This window comes from Ischnura elegans, chromosome 10, assembly GCF_921293095.1.
Source record: "Ischnura elegans chromosome 10, ioIscEleg1.1, whole genome shotgun sequence".
In the NCBI taxonomy this organism is placed as follows: Eukaryota; Metazoa; Arthropoda; class Insecta; order Odonata; family Coenagrionidae; genus Ischnura; species Ischnura elegans.
Genome location: NC_060255.1, coordinates 49,905,969 through 49,923,197, shown reverse-complemented (window position 1 = coordinate 49,923,197; position 17,229 = coordinate 49,905,969). Strand labels below are relative to the sequence as shown.

Genomic DNA, 17,229 nt, shown 5'->3' with positions numbered 1-17,229 from the left:
ATCCTAGGAAATAAAATAATGTAATTCATTTAAAAAATGCCATAGAAAGATATTTGCTTTCAGTGCTGGAAAAAAATTCACCACAGTGGATGAAAATATTTTAACCCTTAAAGGATACTCTACCAAGAGTGTGTTACCTGTGAAATTTCTTACCTAAATGTAAAACCCCCACCTCCATCCTGGAAAATAACAAAACTGTCATGTAATTTAAATTACACAAATTAACCCTTTAAAAGAAAAATGAGCCAGAATACATTAAAAGAAATAAAATTAAAAGTTCATTTTACATAAAAGGTCATGCACTTCATATAAATCATAAACAACATCATCTGAACTAAGGATACAAAAGGGTGGATCACGAAGTAAATCAGAAAATGTTTTGTTGACAGCATGTCCAAAGAAGAGAAAAGGATCAACATTGGAAAAACTAAAGTACATTATGATTCCTGAATTGTGTAAGTTTTCAAAGTCTTGTCCATAGTAAACTGGCTTAACGCAGATGGCTTTTGGGACTTACAACAGAAACCTTCTAATTGTTTTTCAATAAATGTATTAGCCTTCGAGAGAAGCATGAATAAAGTCAATACCAGGGTATTCAGCATAACTACGGCCTGCAGCCCAGCTCAATAACACGAGCATGGTCAGAAGGGATCAAGCCAAAATCATCCACAATGAATGACAACAACCATCCCATACCATGGGAAAATCTATAGGAAAACCCAAATGAACACCAAGTCAAAATAATCCATTTCACCAATGGCAAGAGAAGGATCAAAGTTCTCACATAATGGAAACAAATGTGCCAATAATATGATAACCAATTTCTTGACACATACTCGAAGAAAATTTCATTGAGCAGAATGGGACTCTGAACATAGAATGATGAATGCTATGGAAAGCTGAATATCAGGAAACCTTTCAATCATGATGCACAAAAATTGCGAGAAAGATAACAAAACTGGAGTGACATAAATCTATCCATTCCCCTGATTCAAAATCATTCACCAGTCATACTAAACTTCACCAGAAAATATCACACCTGATAATAATGAACGACATGGCACACAAGTTTCAGCTTGCTTCACTAAGTGTATCCACCAATTTCCAATGAACAAGTCATAAGCTACAAACTTTCCATGGCTGCAGAAACTGACACCACAAGCTCATTTACACCAAAAGCACAAGAAATTGGCATGCAGCCCTAACCTTTCTAACAGAAACTGTAATTAAAATCCAGGACAGTTCATATGATGATGAATATTGGCAATTAAAACATGGAAGAAAATGGCAACAAAACACAAAAATCCAAATATGCATTTGAGCTGGACTCCACAAATCCACTTCAATCACATTCCCTCTTTACTTTATGATCCACCATTCATAATAAAATCTCACCTACCTACTCCTCTTCTCACTGAAAAAAACAAGAGACCAATCTATTTTATCCTGAACCTTACTTAAGTGCAAAAAGAAATCTATTAAAACTCATACAATGGTAGGATGTGATACGATACTAAAGATGAATGTGCATACTATTTCAACTGCACACAAGACAAGGAAACCCAAATACCTTACTACAGTGAAAAAAAGAGGATTTTTCATAGTCGACAAAAAAAATAGAGATGTAATTTTAACAGAGGAGAACATCAAGTCAACAATGAATCGATTTTCAACTCGTACCATTAAGTGTCAAGTACACTACGAATATGTGCGCACCAAATTGTATCCCCCGCATCTTGACCAGAAACAATGCTCATTTTTATGAATAACACCTGAGGTAACAAAAGATACTAACTTACCGTTCATATAAGTCACAAATGGAATTCTTCAGCAAACCATTGCATCAGATACTCCATAAGCTGTGGTGGAGTGCAACAAGGAAAACTTATCCAACTTCATTTCTTAAGCTTGAACCGGACAAAAATCTCAGTTCTTTAATCCACAGTCATTTTCAGGTGAGAAGTTAGTCATCCACATTCAAACATCAACTTCTGCCAAGTTAGAAGATATTTAAGTTTTGATTTTGGTCTGAGACTTCCTCCAATTAAAACTACAATTAAGCCAACAATTGAATGAGAGGTTTAACAAAAAGAAATCCAGCAGTTTCACTTGAATGAATGAAACCAAAGTGTTAGCAACAACATGTTGATAATAACATTATAACGTCGAAAAAGAATCTGGCAAAAATTCTTTTATCCCTCAAAGGGGAAGGCAACTAGGGTGAAACGATTATCTAGTATAACAAGAAGATAGCCAACAACAGGATGACAAAAAGAGTAACCATCTTCCATAAAAATGTCCTTCATCGTATTGCATCTTCTTGGAAATAGGGTGCTGGTGAAATAAGACCAGAGTATCCCTATTTCCAATTTAAAAATTCTGCAATATTCAGCCACAGGGTTATCATCGGAGGATGAAAAAAATGCCGAAGGATCCATCTCGAATTCAACTCATGCAGATCCAGAATGTATGACATCATTTGGAAAAAAACAAGTCCAATCAACACGAAATACAAATCACAGTGCAAAACCAACTAGCACGCCGACTTCATTCCAAGAAACAAAAAAATCATTCCGAGTAATATTTCAAACACTTTATTACAACAGAGCAAATTTCTCCAGAGGTGTACAATATCCTACTGATAAAAAAGAATATCTACTGAAGATCTCACAAATAGGTAATCTCAGACCCTACTCATAAAAACAAAATCTTCTATGAACACATCCACATCTTCAAACTGGAAATAAAACAATGCCACATGGGGGAGAACTACTGCAGTGCCTGGTGAATATGATAACTAAGTTCATCGGTCTTCAGAAACACTGCATTTAATGGTCATCACCAACTGCCTATTTCTTCCAATGACTTCATATAAATCCAATTGCATGAAGGGTGACCAAAGCACTGAACTTAAATGAGTGGCAACAGTAATGTCATTGCCAAAGACATGAAACGTCCAATGTATTGTTTCAAAAAGACAAATATCTGCAACTTTTCGGCATGCTTCATCATTACATTACCTTTTAAAAAAGGCTGACGTCAATTGTATGTCCTTCAAAGCGGGTTCGATCCATTAGTTCTGAAAAACAGCTAAGGAAAAACAGCTCCCAAAGAAAAGCAATACGACATCAACAACCCTGTTTGAGAGAAATGCACTAGAGACAACAACCCTGGCTTAATACTGATAAACCACAAACATGGACTACAGCAAGGCTTCTGCAATGTTGTGCAGATGCAGAAAAATTCACAACTTCCGAATTGTCAGGTGTGGTAACATGGATAGACAACAGCTGGAGCTGTCAGTCACAGATTATCTTCATGTTGAAGATAACCTTTGACTGGCAGCTGCTGGAGTGGAGGTGAGCTTTTAGTTATGAAAGACAACATCTGTGATGATAATCTGGAAGATTTGAGTCTTTCTGCAAATACGGATCAGCAATAGACCATCACGACTAAAATTCTTCATTTGCATTAATCCTTACCTTGGAAACATACACCAAAATTTTCATGCAGAATTAGCATGATGATGGAAACATTGGAACAAGAAAATAAAAACAAGTAGAAACTTCTAAAATTAGTAATGATTGATATCTTGGAATTTACCCTATCCTACTTCAACACTTAAAGCGATATGGAACAGCAATCTCAAATGAAAACAGATTACAAAATTGATATGAAAATGAACTAGAAACTTAAATGTGCACAAAAACTGCAAAAAAACTTAAAAAATTTATGCTTGCTGTGGACATCTTACTCAGAAATGTTTCGGTGAAATCTTACACATAACATCTTTAGAATCAATAACTAATAAATGCAATCAATCCAACCTCAAAGTGCCAAAGATCAACACTATCCAACTAAGCACAAAATAAATGTTGGTGAAATGCATTAATACTAAGGTTAAGAAGATTATAATTTAAAAATATGTCATACTTTGTATAGTTGACATATCACTTGTCTTTAATGGAATGGCACGGAAAGTTCATCTTGTTTTATAGCATCCCCTACATGTGAATCAATCTTTGTAGGAACACAATTGCATCTTCAGACATGAAGAAATTGTTCCTAGGAAGCTAGTAATACTGACAACACAAGGGCAGATCAATAGAAAATTCTAGAACAACAGTGCCTATTGCTTAAACCTTAATGGTTTCTTCCCCAACTCTTTTAGAATATTTAACACAATTCTCAATATTAACCTGGATATCAAAACTTTTTAAGTTCTATATATTACTACACAGGAACAAAGTTTTCTATTTCATACTACATATGTATTTATCTCTTCTCACTGCGATTTATTTCACCAATTAAATTCTCTTCCTCCCAGAGTTTTAGCAAAAGATCTGCTGGGAAATACGTATTACCACAGTTACAGTAATGATTATTGGAATAAAATTGGTTTAGTCAACAGTGAATAGGTACTATGAAAACACCCACAAAGAACTCGAAATGCAAAGACAAAGGGAAAATCATGATGGAGCAAGGTATCCTACACACGAAAATGTGGTGTCTATGCCCAGCAAAGTACACTATACATTCTTAACACGTTGCGGATGGATCACAAATATACTCATGTTTCACACGCCATCTGTTACGGACGGATCACGAGATCACTCGTGTTTTCTACACGTTGCCTTTATATGCCACATGCAATGATATATTGTATCGACATTATTTGTAAAAATTACGTATTCATATAATGACATAAGTTTTTATCTTAAAATGCTAAAAATTTGAAAGAGATATTGTAAAAAGTTATTCAATGTAAACCATATAAAAGTTGCATGCAAAAAAGACAGCCTGCCTTGAAAAATAACCGGCCACTGGGGTAAGTTCGACAAAAAAATAACCGGTCCTTAATATGTTAAGCTGACAAAAATGAATCCTGTAAATTCCAGATACCCTGGCTTGAGTCTAGATCAACGTCAATGATTTTCTCTCCAAGGAAATTTCAACCTCATGGAGACATTATGTTGAAGGTGGTTTGCAATCAAACAGAAGTAAAAAATTACAACTAATTCATAAAGCATAAAATGATAATTTAAAAATACATAATAACACCCTTGAAGAGAGAAATTAGATGATACAATGACAGCAAATATTTGGAGCAATGGGAGGCAGGCTTAAATTTTTTAGGAATGAAGGAAGAGAAATTCTTTCATCATGTGACAATGAATGAGCCTTGCTACTCTCAAACTCGGTGGCTCTAAGACTCATAATGAAAACGATCCCTAGATCTTCTCAGCACGCCACCCAGATTTTTCCAGCCGACAACAACAATTGCAATCAAACATAAGAAGCAGGAGAAGAAATGACATTCATGCCAATCTATCTAACTTATCTCTGACATCTAAAGGGCCTGAGTCCATGTGCACAAAATTGTATGACAAATTACCTGAAGCTATGAAAAATATAGATAGTTTTAATATTTTTAAAAAGACTGTTACAGAATACTTACTAAATAAGTGTTTTTATAATGTACAAAAATATGTATCTTAACAACGAATGGTGACATTTCTTTCGTGAATATGTTTTCTTCTGATGTGCCCTATACATTTGCATTTATACCTCAATGTATTGTGTCCTCAGGAAAAATAAAAATCATCATCATTAGTCAACAATCCTAAGATTGGTTTGACGCAGCTCTCCATTTCTCTCTCCTATCCGCTAATCTCTTCATAGCTACATATTTATTCTCTTTTACATCCTTTATAACCTGTCCTATATAACTCATTCGGGGCCGTCCCTTGCCCTTTTTCCCTTCCACTTGTCCTTCAACGATTGTCTTCATCAGACCATCGTGCCTCGAAATGTGGCCAACTAAGTTGTCCGTTCTTCTGCTTAATGTTTTTAGGAGGCTTCTCTTTTCTCCCACTCTTCATATTATTATTATTGGCAGCATTGAGATACTACCCCTCTGCCAAAGGCAGTGTAATTACCTATACACCAGGGCTATTTCATACTTAGGTATCATAAGCTATCATAAGCTTGAGGCACATTTTTTTCCTGATAGGCACATACACCCACATTTTATGCCCACCTCCAAAAGCCCAAGATATTTGAATTCAATGCAGTTGAATCAGAACCTAGTTATCAAAGAAAGATCTAATACAACAATTAATTACTGCTAAGCAAAGAAACACATTTGCAGAACTTCATAAGAGAATAAATACAAGGTCATAACACAGCAGCTAAGGTTTCAACAACTAAACTCTGCTATAAAATTACCTTTACAGTAACAAAACTAAAAAAATGAATTTTAAAAAGTTTAAACATTAAAAAGGATACTGACTGCACGCTGAGCATCTCGTTCACTACCAAACCGGATGAGTCCCATATCCTTATTCCTTATTTCAGCAAACTTAACATCACCAACATTCCTGAACTGGTCACGCAATATCTGCCAACTAATGCTCTGTGGGAGCTTTTGTAACAAAAAGAAGGAAAATTCCATTAATTAAAATTCTCACCAATGAAACTAATGAAAAATTAGACAAAAAAGTAACACTTACATTTTTGACAACAATGGTATCCATGGGTCGAACATTTCCATTATTTCCCCCAACATCTCGTCCTGGACCATCAGCATAAATAGGGCCATGGTAATCCCTGTCGACTGCACCTGGATATGCACCAGCCAATCCACCCATGGAACTGTTGTAATCCCTGTTACTGCTAGCATAGCCCCCACCAACAGAGCTTCCATAATGGCTGCTGGCACCCCCACCCATAAAAGATCCTCCTCCGGATCCTAAGCCCCCACTACCATATGACCCACCGCTGGCACCCCCAGCCAAGCCAGCTGCCAAGCTACCTCCCATACCAACACCTAATCCACCTCCTAGGCCAGTGCCCCCACCGCCCAGACCGGAGCTATAACCCCCACTGCCACCACCTAAGCCCCCGGCTAGACCAGCCCCAAGACTGCCCCCCAAACTGCCTCCAATGCTGCCAATGTCACCTCCACCAGCCAAAGCTCCAAGACTGCCTACTCCCACGGACAGCCCACCTGGCAGGGTAGCAGCTCCACTGCTATAGCCAAGGGCTGTTAAAGTAACCAGAAGAAAACAGGAGAGGTTGTTAAAAAAACAAATAATTGAATTCCACCAAGCAAGGTCTTCAGAATTTTTTTGGCATGCAAGCCAAAAAAATCTTTTAGCAGGGTTTCACTTGGGAAGGAGTAGATTTGATAAGTCAGTCAGACAGTTGGAGGGAGGTACACTGAAGACTATCTTTCAAACAATTTCATAGGAATTTATACCACTTGTTAAAGCTTTGGAACTATGGCCTAGTTTATCAACATTTAATTCTGAATATGATACTACAAAGATTTACTTGATGTTATCAATGTGATTGCTTCCAAAAGGAGCAAAGTATAAAACAGAAGAATATTGTTCAAGAGACATTGGTTGGAACTGAACGAAATTAGTGCAAAATCAGGGGAAATATAAAATGGAAGTGTGCAAAACAGCGATTCTATTCCATTTGACAAAATTAAGCCACTCACATTTTTTGCTTTTTTGATCCATTTCTTACTTGCGGGAGCAATGAAATCCTAAGGTACTTATGTAACCTTGCACTATAAAAATATACACCACGTCCTTTAGAATATAATTGTGTGCATATTTTAAAGTTGCTTACACTCATCAACAGAACTTCATAACATAAATCTTAAAGACTTGAAATATCTCCCATATCGTGCAATGTAAATAAGAACGGTTTTACCAAACAAAGCAACACTGACAGTATGAAAATAAATGAGTTCTTCAGAATTGCACCCTGAGTCACCATGAAACAAAAAACGAGCATTACTGCTGTAAGATACGAGAATTTAATGAGCTGTTTCCATTCTGCCATTTTTTTCCTCTGTTGGTCATTCCACAACTTTTTCCATTTTCCAGCTTTTCTGTCCAATGCAAGATACAGTTAAAAATATGCTAATGAAACAAACCACTGCTGTAAATACCTGATTAATACAAGTTGGGTTGTTGAGTTTTAAGCCTTTGATCATAAAAACAAATATGTACATATTATTTTATCCTGGGTACTGAGATCAAGATTTGCACAAAAAATAATTCATATTTTCTTAACTTGGTATTTTCTAACTTGCTGGGCATTAAGCATAGGCTTTTTTCCAGGGGTGACAGTTTTTATTTGTATAATCAAAAGTTTGCATTATCCTGCTTTGTAAAATCAAGAGTGTACAGCACATTTATCAACACATATTTGACCAAATATTTTGGCTTTAAAAAACATAACATTAATATTTTATAAGAAATCATGAAGACTACATTTTTAAATAACTCATGGATTAAGAAAAATGCATGTACTAAGTGTCCTGCATCCAATGCAAATTTGTACACACCTGATCTCCTTGGAAGGGGTGGACTATCAGCAAACCGACCAGAACTATTCAGTCCTGAAAGAATGGGAATTCAATGGTTAGTTGAGAAGCAATCTTCTATAAATATGAGTGCTTTACTCACTCCTCATATAAAAAAATTTCAACAAATATAAGAACAAGAAAATTACCTAATGATGGGGACACCACACTTGGCAACACTGCAGCACCTGAAAGAAATAATTTTCACCGTGAGAACCTCTTAACTTATAATGAGAAGAGATAAAGGTCTTTAGTTTTGACTGTAAAAAGACTAGCAGGGAACCACCAAAAGCATACACTGGCATACAATTAGTTCACAACATTTAACAGAAAAAGCAACCTCCTACTCCTAAGACAATTATCAGATGCATACATGACGGAAGTTATGGCAAAGTGATCAGGTTAGGCATTCACAACATGAAATGGTAGTACATACCAAGACCAGCGGCAGCACCAGTTACAGCTCCCACAGAGTTTGACTGAGGGCCAGTAGGTAAGTTTCCTACCATATGGACAACAAGTTTTATCAGATGGTATGAAACTAATTACTTATAACCCTTGACTAGAAAAATGACTTCATTACGGAACATAACCATTGTCATTGAGTACACTTACGAGAAACATCTAGTAGAGGGTTTCCACCAGCACCCAGACCCATACCAATTCCACGTAGACCTTCAGGTAACTTTGAGGGCAAGCCTTCAGTCTTTTCATTCACACGGTCCATTCTCACGGTCATTTTCCTATCATACAACAGCTGATTATGAAGCATAGCTGATCTGGCAGTTAAGGATCAACCAAAACAATTTAAGTGGATAAGAAATGGTAGAATCCTCAACTGTTGAGCCATTTGAAATAGTACACCATAGATAAAAAATGGTGAGCAGTACCCCCAAATAATTTCTTCCAATAAACAGGAGGCCCACAACACACATTACATACTGGCTATTCTATTTTCATAGAGTGATGCTTCAGAAGGTATCACTTTTATGAGATCAAAAAGGTGTCATCCTATGACCAAATATGACATGCCTCCTCGCACATGTCTAACAGACAAGTAAAATTTAGAAATACAAGTGGCATGTGTATAAATAATATTTTTCATTGTAAAACGGGCAATCAACCCTAAATCAAGACTGACAGCAACATATGGGATATAAGGAACAGAAACAAATTAAATTTACCATACTACAGGTTATCCACATCATTTAACAACTACAAGAGCATAGGGATAAGAATATACAATAAGTTACCTTGTAGTATAGTAGATATACCTGCTGTTAATTTCAAAAATAAATTAGTGGAATGGCTTGTTGCAAGACCATTTTATTCCTTGCAGGAATTTTTTGAATCAAAAATATAGTGATTGCTTGCAACTTGCAATTTGTAAAAGAAATTGTATCTTGTATGATATTATTGTCTAAAATTTTATAAGGTCACAATGAATACTGTTTTAATGTCATTAATGTGATAATTTGTACTCAATATTTGTATATGTATATGTTTGACGTTGTCTATTGCCTAAATTGGCTTAACGACAATAAAATTATTATTATTATTCATTTACACACATACTGGCTTTTAAAATTAATATTTTGCATTCTGAGGATATGGATATAGATATCTCACCATCTACATCTCTACAAGATATACAAAAATTCATTCAGGTATCACACAGCAACATCTTATAATTAACCTCAAAATGCCCAGTATGCCTCCAAGAGAATGCAAATTGAGTTAAGTCTAGCATCTTTGAAACCAGAAAACACAACATTTTCTACGACTGTACATCATCTAGTATTTCAAAACATTTTGTTTAAAAGTAACGACAAATGTTTCTGTGATGTCAAGAATACTTTTAAAGATTAATTTCCACAGGGAAGCTGAAAGAAATACTTCCACAATATTTTACAAACTAAATTGTGCTTAACGGACACCATAAAAAAGGTGAAATTCAATCATGTTGCTAAATATTAAAGAAAGGATACATATTGCTTGCACAGCTTCAACTGGATGCTCAAATTCCACCACACCATGTCCACGACTCTTTCCATCTTTGTCTCTGTTAAGTTCTGCATTAGTGACTTTTCCAGCGAGACGGAAGACATCCCTCAATTTCTTTTCATCAACTTTATAGTCCAACTGTAGAAAATCATGCATCATAAATTTAAAAAAATCAACAAATATGAACAGTGTAGCAGTTTTCCAACAAGTGTAAAAAGTGAACAACAAATAAAATATATAAATATACAACTTGCCCATTATTTATTTTTTAATCTTACACAAAATTAGTTCCTTTGGACCATAATCACCCCAAAGCAATGACAAAGTGATATAAAGTAGATACTCACATTGGCAACAAACACTCTGCTGACTAGGGGTCCATTTATTCCCAGGCATTCTAAAAATTGTGGGCTCAGTCCATACGTATTGCCCCACTTGTTCTGAATTGCAGGTGAGGTAGGACCAATTGGACCAGGTAAAGGTGCTGGTGCCTGCCAGCTAGACCGTGGCTCATCTCTGGGGCGACTACTTCCTCCACTCATACCAGCATTTCCTCCACCCCCACCACCACCACTGGAACCTCCCTTCATTGGCCTGCCATACTTGTCCCTCTCAATATCAAAATCCTGTAATCAAATGGAGACCTCAAAGTGAAAAATGGAAGGCAGACCGGTCCGTTTTACTCTTTTTGAACAGATAGTCTACTATTTGCATTTATATTTTATTCTATGTCATCCACCTTACCCTCAGCAGGAAAGTTATCAAGGTACATGGTATGGAGGAATTTAATAAAATGAATGGAAATTACTCTGAAGAATTTCGCACATTTGTGCACAGCAGGTGACTCCGTAAAGTTAACACAGTGGATACTTCCAGTATACTAGAATTAATGCAACGAAGAATGAGAATGGTTATAATCTGTTCACTTTATGTTTTCGGGTGAGGTTTCGTGCCAGCCAGACATACTCGGAGGGGATTCTGTAATGGGGAGGGGTACAGTAGACTCTTGTTAATTAGAACAACCTTATTACAAAGTTCTCATTATTACGAAGTAAATTGATGGTCCCGTTGAAAAGATGCAACTAATCCATAGTAAAAGAAATGCTATTATGAAATTCTTGTTATTACAAAATTACGAACCTGTCCCGGTCCCAGCGGTAATAAAATGAACTTTATTATGAAATCCCATGAATAAGCAACACCATTTAGGTGGATATACGATCTGCTACGTAATAATAATGGCACTACGTTAAAGTTCTCCTCATGTTCTGTTTCTAAGAACGTCAATTATGGTTCTTTCTTCAGGAGGAGATACTTCAGTATGCACACAACATCATAAAATAATCTTCATTCCTGTGGAATCAATGTGACACACTCATTACCGCTAGTAAATTGGACATACAGTTTGTCCTCTTCCTACGCACATTTGATTTACGAACTTTCAGAGATAAGAACATTTGAAATATTCAAGCATGCCCAAAATTTCAAATTTTGCACCTTCTGAATTGGCCAATGCAACATGGCATGGCATAGAGGAACTGGCACTTTGGGCTTAATCTGAACTAAGTATAATTTAATTCGTAATAGTGTGAAGTCAGGAACTGTTCAGTGTTTCACCCATCCTTCCTTCCTGTGGACAGCAATTTTTGCGTTGCATGCCGAGCTAGATCAGTTCGTCTTAATTATGAGTTTACACACAATTGTAACGAAGTGCTGCATCCTGTAGGATAACAGCACTCCTCATTGACTAGCATAGGCTTATCATCTTACGAACAAGGTCTCAAGGAACACATCATGTTCATATAGTGAGGACTTATTGTATTCGGGAAGAAATCAAACCTTGAGTGTGCCATGCCGCACTCTTATTTTGAGAAAATGAAACGAATGTGCTTATTTTTATAAATTTGCGCACAATTGTATCGCGTATTCTATATCCTTGATTCTGAAGCAATTTCGCAGTGCACTATAAGTATGGGACATTGAAGAGAAGAAATTTTGACAAAATATGTTTTTTTCTTCCATGATCCCTAAAACCCTAGAAGTTTATACGAACTTCATTATTACAAACCTACCATTTTTCGGTCCGGTGAACTTCGTAATAACAAGAGTCTACTGTAGTACCGAGAGAGAAGCAAACTTCACGTTGCCAAATGTACATAGCTGCCCTAGTTTGTCACAGAAACGTTTGAGTCAAGGGTGGCCACAGGAATTTTGCCAAGACAATATACCTACTCATTCGGAAGGTGTTAAGGATAATCCCTTTGCAGAAAACCATGACATTTTCAGCTACCACACTGAATGCAGCACCCTTGTTGAAAGGCAAACACAAATGTGAGGTTCAGCAACACTGCTCCACAATGTTAACGCAATGGAGATCAAAGAGCGACTGAATATCTGAAGTGCTCAGCGATGCCTACTGTCTGCTGATTGGCAAAGGGTAAGTCATGTGTCAAGAAACTTTCCCTCCCTTGCTTTAGCCAAACCCTAACTTGCTTTATTTTGAGAATAATCTACCAAGATAAAATTTAACAAGACAAGACGAGAATTCTACATGAAGTACTCGAATGATGCTATTTTTTCTCACATACAGGAAAAAAACTTTTGCCCGAGTTAGAAACCAAATTATAGTCAAATGTGTATCTTTTCACCAGGCTAGAAACCTGATAAAAATTCCCTTATTTATTTTATTACTAATGATAATGAAAACAAGAACTGAAGAAGTAATACTTCAATATGCAAAGAACTTTTCATCCATAAAAACCTTTTTTCAGAATAGTTGAAGCTTACTCCAAAGGGAGAATAAAAACAAGCAACATACACAAAATAGGCACTAAAAGTATCTAGACCTATAGATAACCCTAAAATTGCATTTTCCTTACCTCCTTAACAACAAGTTTTCTTCCTTTCAACTCCCACCTGTGCATTTTCTCAACTGCTTTCTTAACAGATTCTGCATTTTCAAACTCAACAATACCACACCCTCTAGGTTTTTCTCCATCATCACTAAACAGCTCCACATAAGCAACTTCACCAACTGCAGAATAATTAAGGCCACAAAATGTCAACAAAAAATGGCAAACAACTAGCAATAAAGTTAAATTACATAAACTTATGATTCTGATGAATACATTTCTTAATAAAAAAACTGATTATAAGGTTCAATAGTACTGGGTGAGGGCATCATCATCATTAAGATTATAAAAGATTATACATGAACTTAATGCAGACAATTTGTACGTTAGAAAAGTCATATATTACCCCCAATTACATGGCCTTTATTGAAAAAACTAAACTAATCTAATGACATGAGATGCAATTACTATCATTAAATAAGATTCTTAATCATTACTCTGGATTCTATTCCCACTATTTGATAAACGAACATCTATTAAGACATGTAGGAAAAAGAATGAAGATACAGGCGCCTAAAAAGCATGCGAAATACAATCACAAGAAGCAAGGGGATAAAAATTACCTTCTGTTCTAAAGAGGTCCTTCAACTCCTGCCAGCGGAATTCATAAGGAATGTTGGAGATGTAAATTCTTCTATCTGCGGGAGCTCTCCTTCCTCCCCTGTCACGATCGCGACCGCCACTGGAACTTCTGGGTTGGAATCTACTTTGTCTTTCACCTCTCCTCTGCCGATCCCTCTCCCTTCCTCTTTCAGTGCGATCATCTTCAGGGCGGTCTGTTTTCACTGGAGACCTAATTAAGATGTTAATAAAATGAGTTTCCATACCCATCCAAAATCGAGCCTGCTCACATTTGACAACCGAAATTCAGGCGTTAGCATTTCATTACTTCGACTAAGGGTAAAAAAATAGCAAAATTACATAGAAATGAATGAAAAGGAAGTGTCAATTTTTTTCCATAAGCTAACCACAAAGTAAAGGTGGATAAACTAGCACAGCAAAAAATGAATCTCCAAATTTGAAGATCATACTCATAAACATTTTAGCTTTAGCCCCGCAATTGTGGCATTTTTTTCCTGCTAGCTAGAACCTCCAACAAATATGACTACAATTTGGTAACGGTAACGCACATCAATGCCTGTAAACCGGAAGTTATGATTAAGGAACACAACACCCAACATTAATTATACATCCCAGACCGTAGAGGTAACTTAACAACCAGCATCAAAAGCTTACAACTAAAAAAATAAAAGCCCTACTATGGTATCACCAACTTGGAGATGGATAAGATCCTCCAGATGATGTGCATAAGATCAATTATTAACCACAAACAAATGTACCATTTGAATAAGGCAAGGGAGCATTGATGGGACTGAGAACTGTAAGGCTCATAATAAACACACGAAACTCCAAACGAGTTAAAAACGTAATGAGAGGTCAATTATAAACATACTAGCATTAATAACCTCATTAATTTGTTCAGTTTACGAATTTCGGCGTTTGACCGCCATTACTGCAAGCCGATACATCCACAGACGCCGTCAACGGAACCACAAATATTAAAGCAATTATTAGCGTACTTTACCTTTCTGGTCGTGCTGCCTTGGCATCATTATCTTCGGACATGCTAAGCTCTCAACCACTTGGCTTACAAAAGGGAAAAATGATAGGATTTACAGTAGACGCCACCAAAGTTTTCCTTGTACGACGTTTGATTACGCGTGGTTCAATTGTTGCAAACGGCGTTGAAGCGGCGGAAGCGGTACACACAGGATACAAAATCAAAACACTGATTTAAATTATAAAATCAACTAAGAAGTTGCGGCAATTCTTTATTGCTCTCATTATTTTAATTTTGCATGTTTAAAGCCGATTAATTGCGGGATATATCTTTCTTCAAATCAAACAGCAAATTGTTGTGTATGTTTTAAACAAATGCTACGCGTAATACAGCGTTTGCAGTGACTGGGCAGGATTGAAGTAATTTTATCGCTGGGCGGTGGAAATATCCCTTTTTTGTGAGATAGCCTCGTATATGGAAATTTATCTGCACGTTAATTACGAAATTTCCAAGCCTTATGTATTTAAGACAATGTTGTTAAACGTGAACGTACGTGAAAAATTTAACCGAATGAAAGCTACTGACAAGGGTAAGAAGACGGCTATCACTTGTGGCCAGCGCCGCTGCTAGTTGATGGAATGGAAACGTTAGGGCGATTGAACTCAGCGAGGCAAGTTCGTAGCGGGGTCGAAACCGCGATCTTCAAGTGTAACCCATCAAAATGAACCCCCCTTTGGTTTTCAGCAATAGGATTGATTGAGAAAGGTAAAAATTTGGTGGTCTTATTGGTTATTAGGGAAGTTTACTAATAGCTGCAGAATATTGATCTTTCGATCAATCCAGAGGGCCGTGCAGCTCACCTCATCCAAATGATAAGATTACCATATTTGAGTATCCATTGAGTTCTCAAAAATTTGATTCCAATAAAAATTTTGCTGTTGTATCCTGAACTCGTTTGAAGCATGAGCAACTGGGCTCTGGAGTAATTTCACCCATAAAATGAAATATTAGAAGTACTGTTGAAGTATTATTCTTGTATTAAACCGGATGTCATTTAAACTTTGGATGCAGTAATGGAAGTAGGTTGATGATTCAAGTTCACAGAATTGACCTATAGGGTATTCATAGCATGATTAATAGCTAACATGAATATTTGTGTGAACTTCACTCTAGCTTTCTTCTATAGAAGCACATAGCAAGCTAAGTCTGGAGGTCAGACGAGGAGGTTTGAAACCCTCCCAAATTTATTGAATATAAAAACTTCTGTGTAATCCATCCAAATGTACCCATCTTCATGCCATGGATTTGCCCTGCTATTATAGCTAGGGAATCAAGCACATGCTCTTTATGCATCTTTACACTTTTAACCAGACAGCATTCCTTCTCGAGGCAAAGCTAGAAAAAATACAAACCAATGTTAAATTAAGTCAAAATGCTGAACTCCAGTAACATAGGGGAAGACTTAGAAAATGCCTGCAACTTACATTTAAAATTCAAAGAATTATGAAAGAAAGAATGTGATAGCAGCATGAAATCTGTTGAAACAAGTGATGCATTGCTCCAGAAACTGAATTCAACAATTCATGGTGAAGAAAGAACACTACTGCACACTGGGAAAACACTTCACAAAACAGAACAAATCCTTCATTTTTCTTTTGTAAACCATGTGAACTCTCCAAGGCTGAGATGGCATCCAATAGGAAGCCAACTGAATCATAGGCTAAGATGATTCAGTAGAGACCCAGTGAGAAAACTTAACTGGGTAAAAAACTTAGTTTTACAAAAAATCAAGGAAAACAAAACTGTCACCTTGAGGTCAAAATGAACACTTTGCTTTCGCTAGGACCATATTGAGGGGTAGCACTGCCAGATTCACAGCACCCAGTTTATGCAGCCCATGCATACACAAAATGGTATTCTCTACCCCATCAGGAGAATCTGAGCAAATTCTCACTGGTTTTGAACTGGCCAGTGCTGGGGACCCGTCATGAAAACAATCTTTATGACTGTTTCTGCTAGTTTGTCCGGGACATAGACACATGGTATATCCTGGATGTTCCCCACTGTATTTCATGAATATTTCCTAAGGTCTCAGACTTCTTCAGAGTCGAGGCAGCCAGCCGCATGACTACCAAGCAGTCAATAGGCAGTACAGTGATTTCCTCAAGGGAAAACTCCTTTGCAAGCCCTTTCACCTGCTGCCATCCCCACCCTGAAAAAGTTTTTCAAGTGGTTAACTCATTCAGTGCACAGCACGTCAATTGACGTGGTCCAGTCCGAGATACGGAGCACATCAATTGATGTGGTCTGCCAGGGGCCTTTCTCCACCTCCGTACATGACTAATATCCACTTCCAAGTCTTCCTATTG

At 36.8% G+C, this 17,229-nt stretch overlaps 1 protein-coding gene across 2 annotated transcripts; it reads right to left on the bottom strand.

Annotated features, from left to right (window-relative positions):
* Window positions 1-2,578: 2,578 nt before the first annotated feature.
* LOC124166653 (myelin expression factor 2-like) lies at window positions 2,579-15,058 on the bottom strand. 2 transcript variants are annotated; one of them, XM_046544276.1, is made up of 12 exons: window positions 14,885-15,058; window positions 13,863-14,092; window positions 13,267-13,421; window positions 10,735-11,013; window positions 10,372-10,525; window positions 8,999-9,157; window positions 8,820-8,885; window positions 8,533-8,571; window positions 8,366-8,419; window positions 6,513-7,045; window positions 6,289-6,424; window positions 2,579-3,079 (listed from the first exon to the last, which is right to left on the bottom strand). In XM_046544276.1, exons 1-12 carry the CDS (start codon window positions 14,923-14,925, stop codon window positions 3,024-3,026), a joined length of 1,902 nt encoding a protein of 633 aa, XP_046400232.1. In that variant the 5' UTR covers window positions 14,926-15,058; the 3' UTR covers window positions 2,579-3,023. The 2 variants fall into 2 exon arrangements, with proteins under 2 accessions (XP_046400232.1, XP_046400233.1); XM_046544277.1 differs by lacking the exon at window positions 8,820-8,885 and having other exon boundaries at window positions 14,885-15,057.
* Window positions 15,059-17,229: the final 2,171 nt, after the last annotated feature.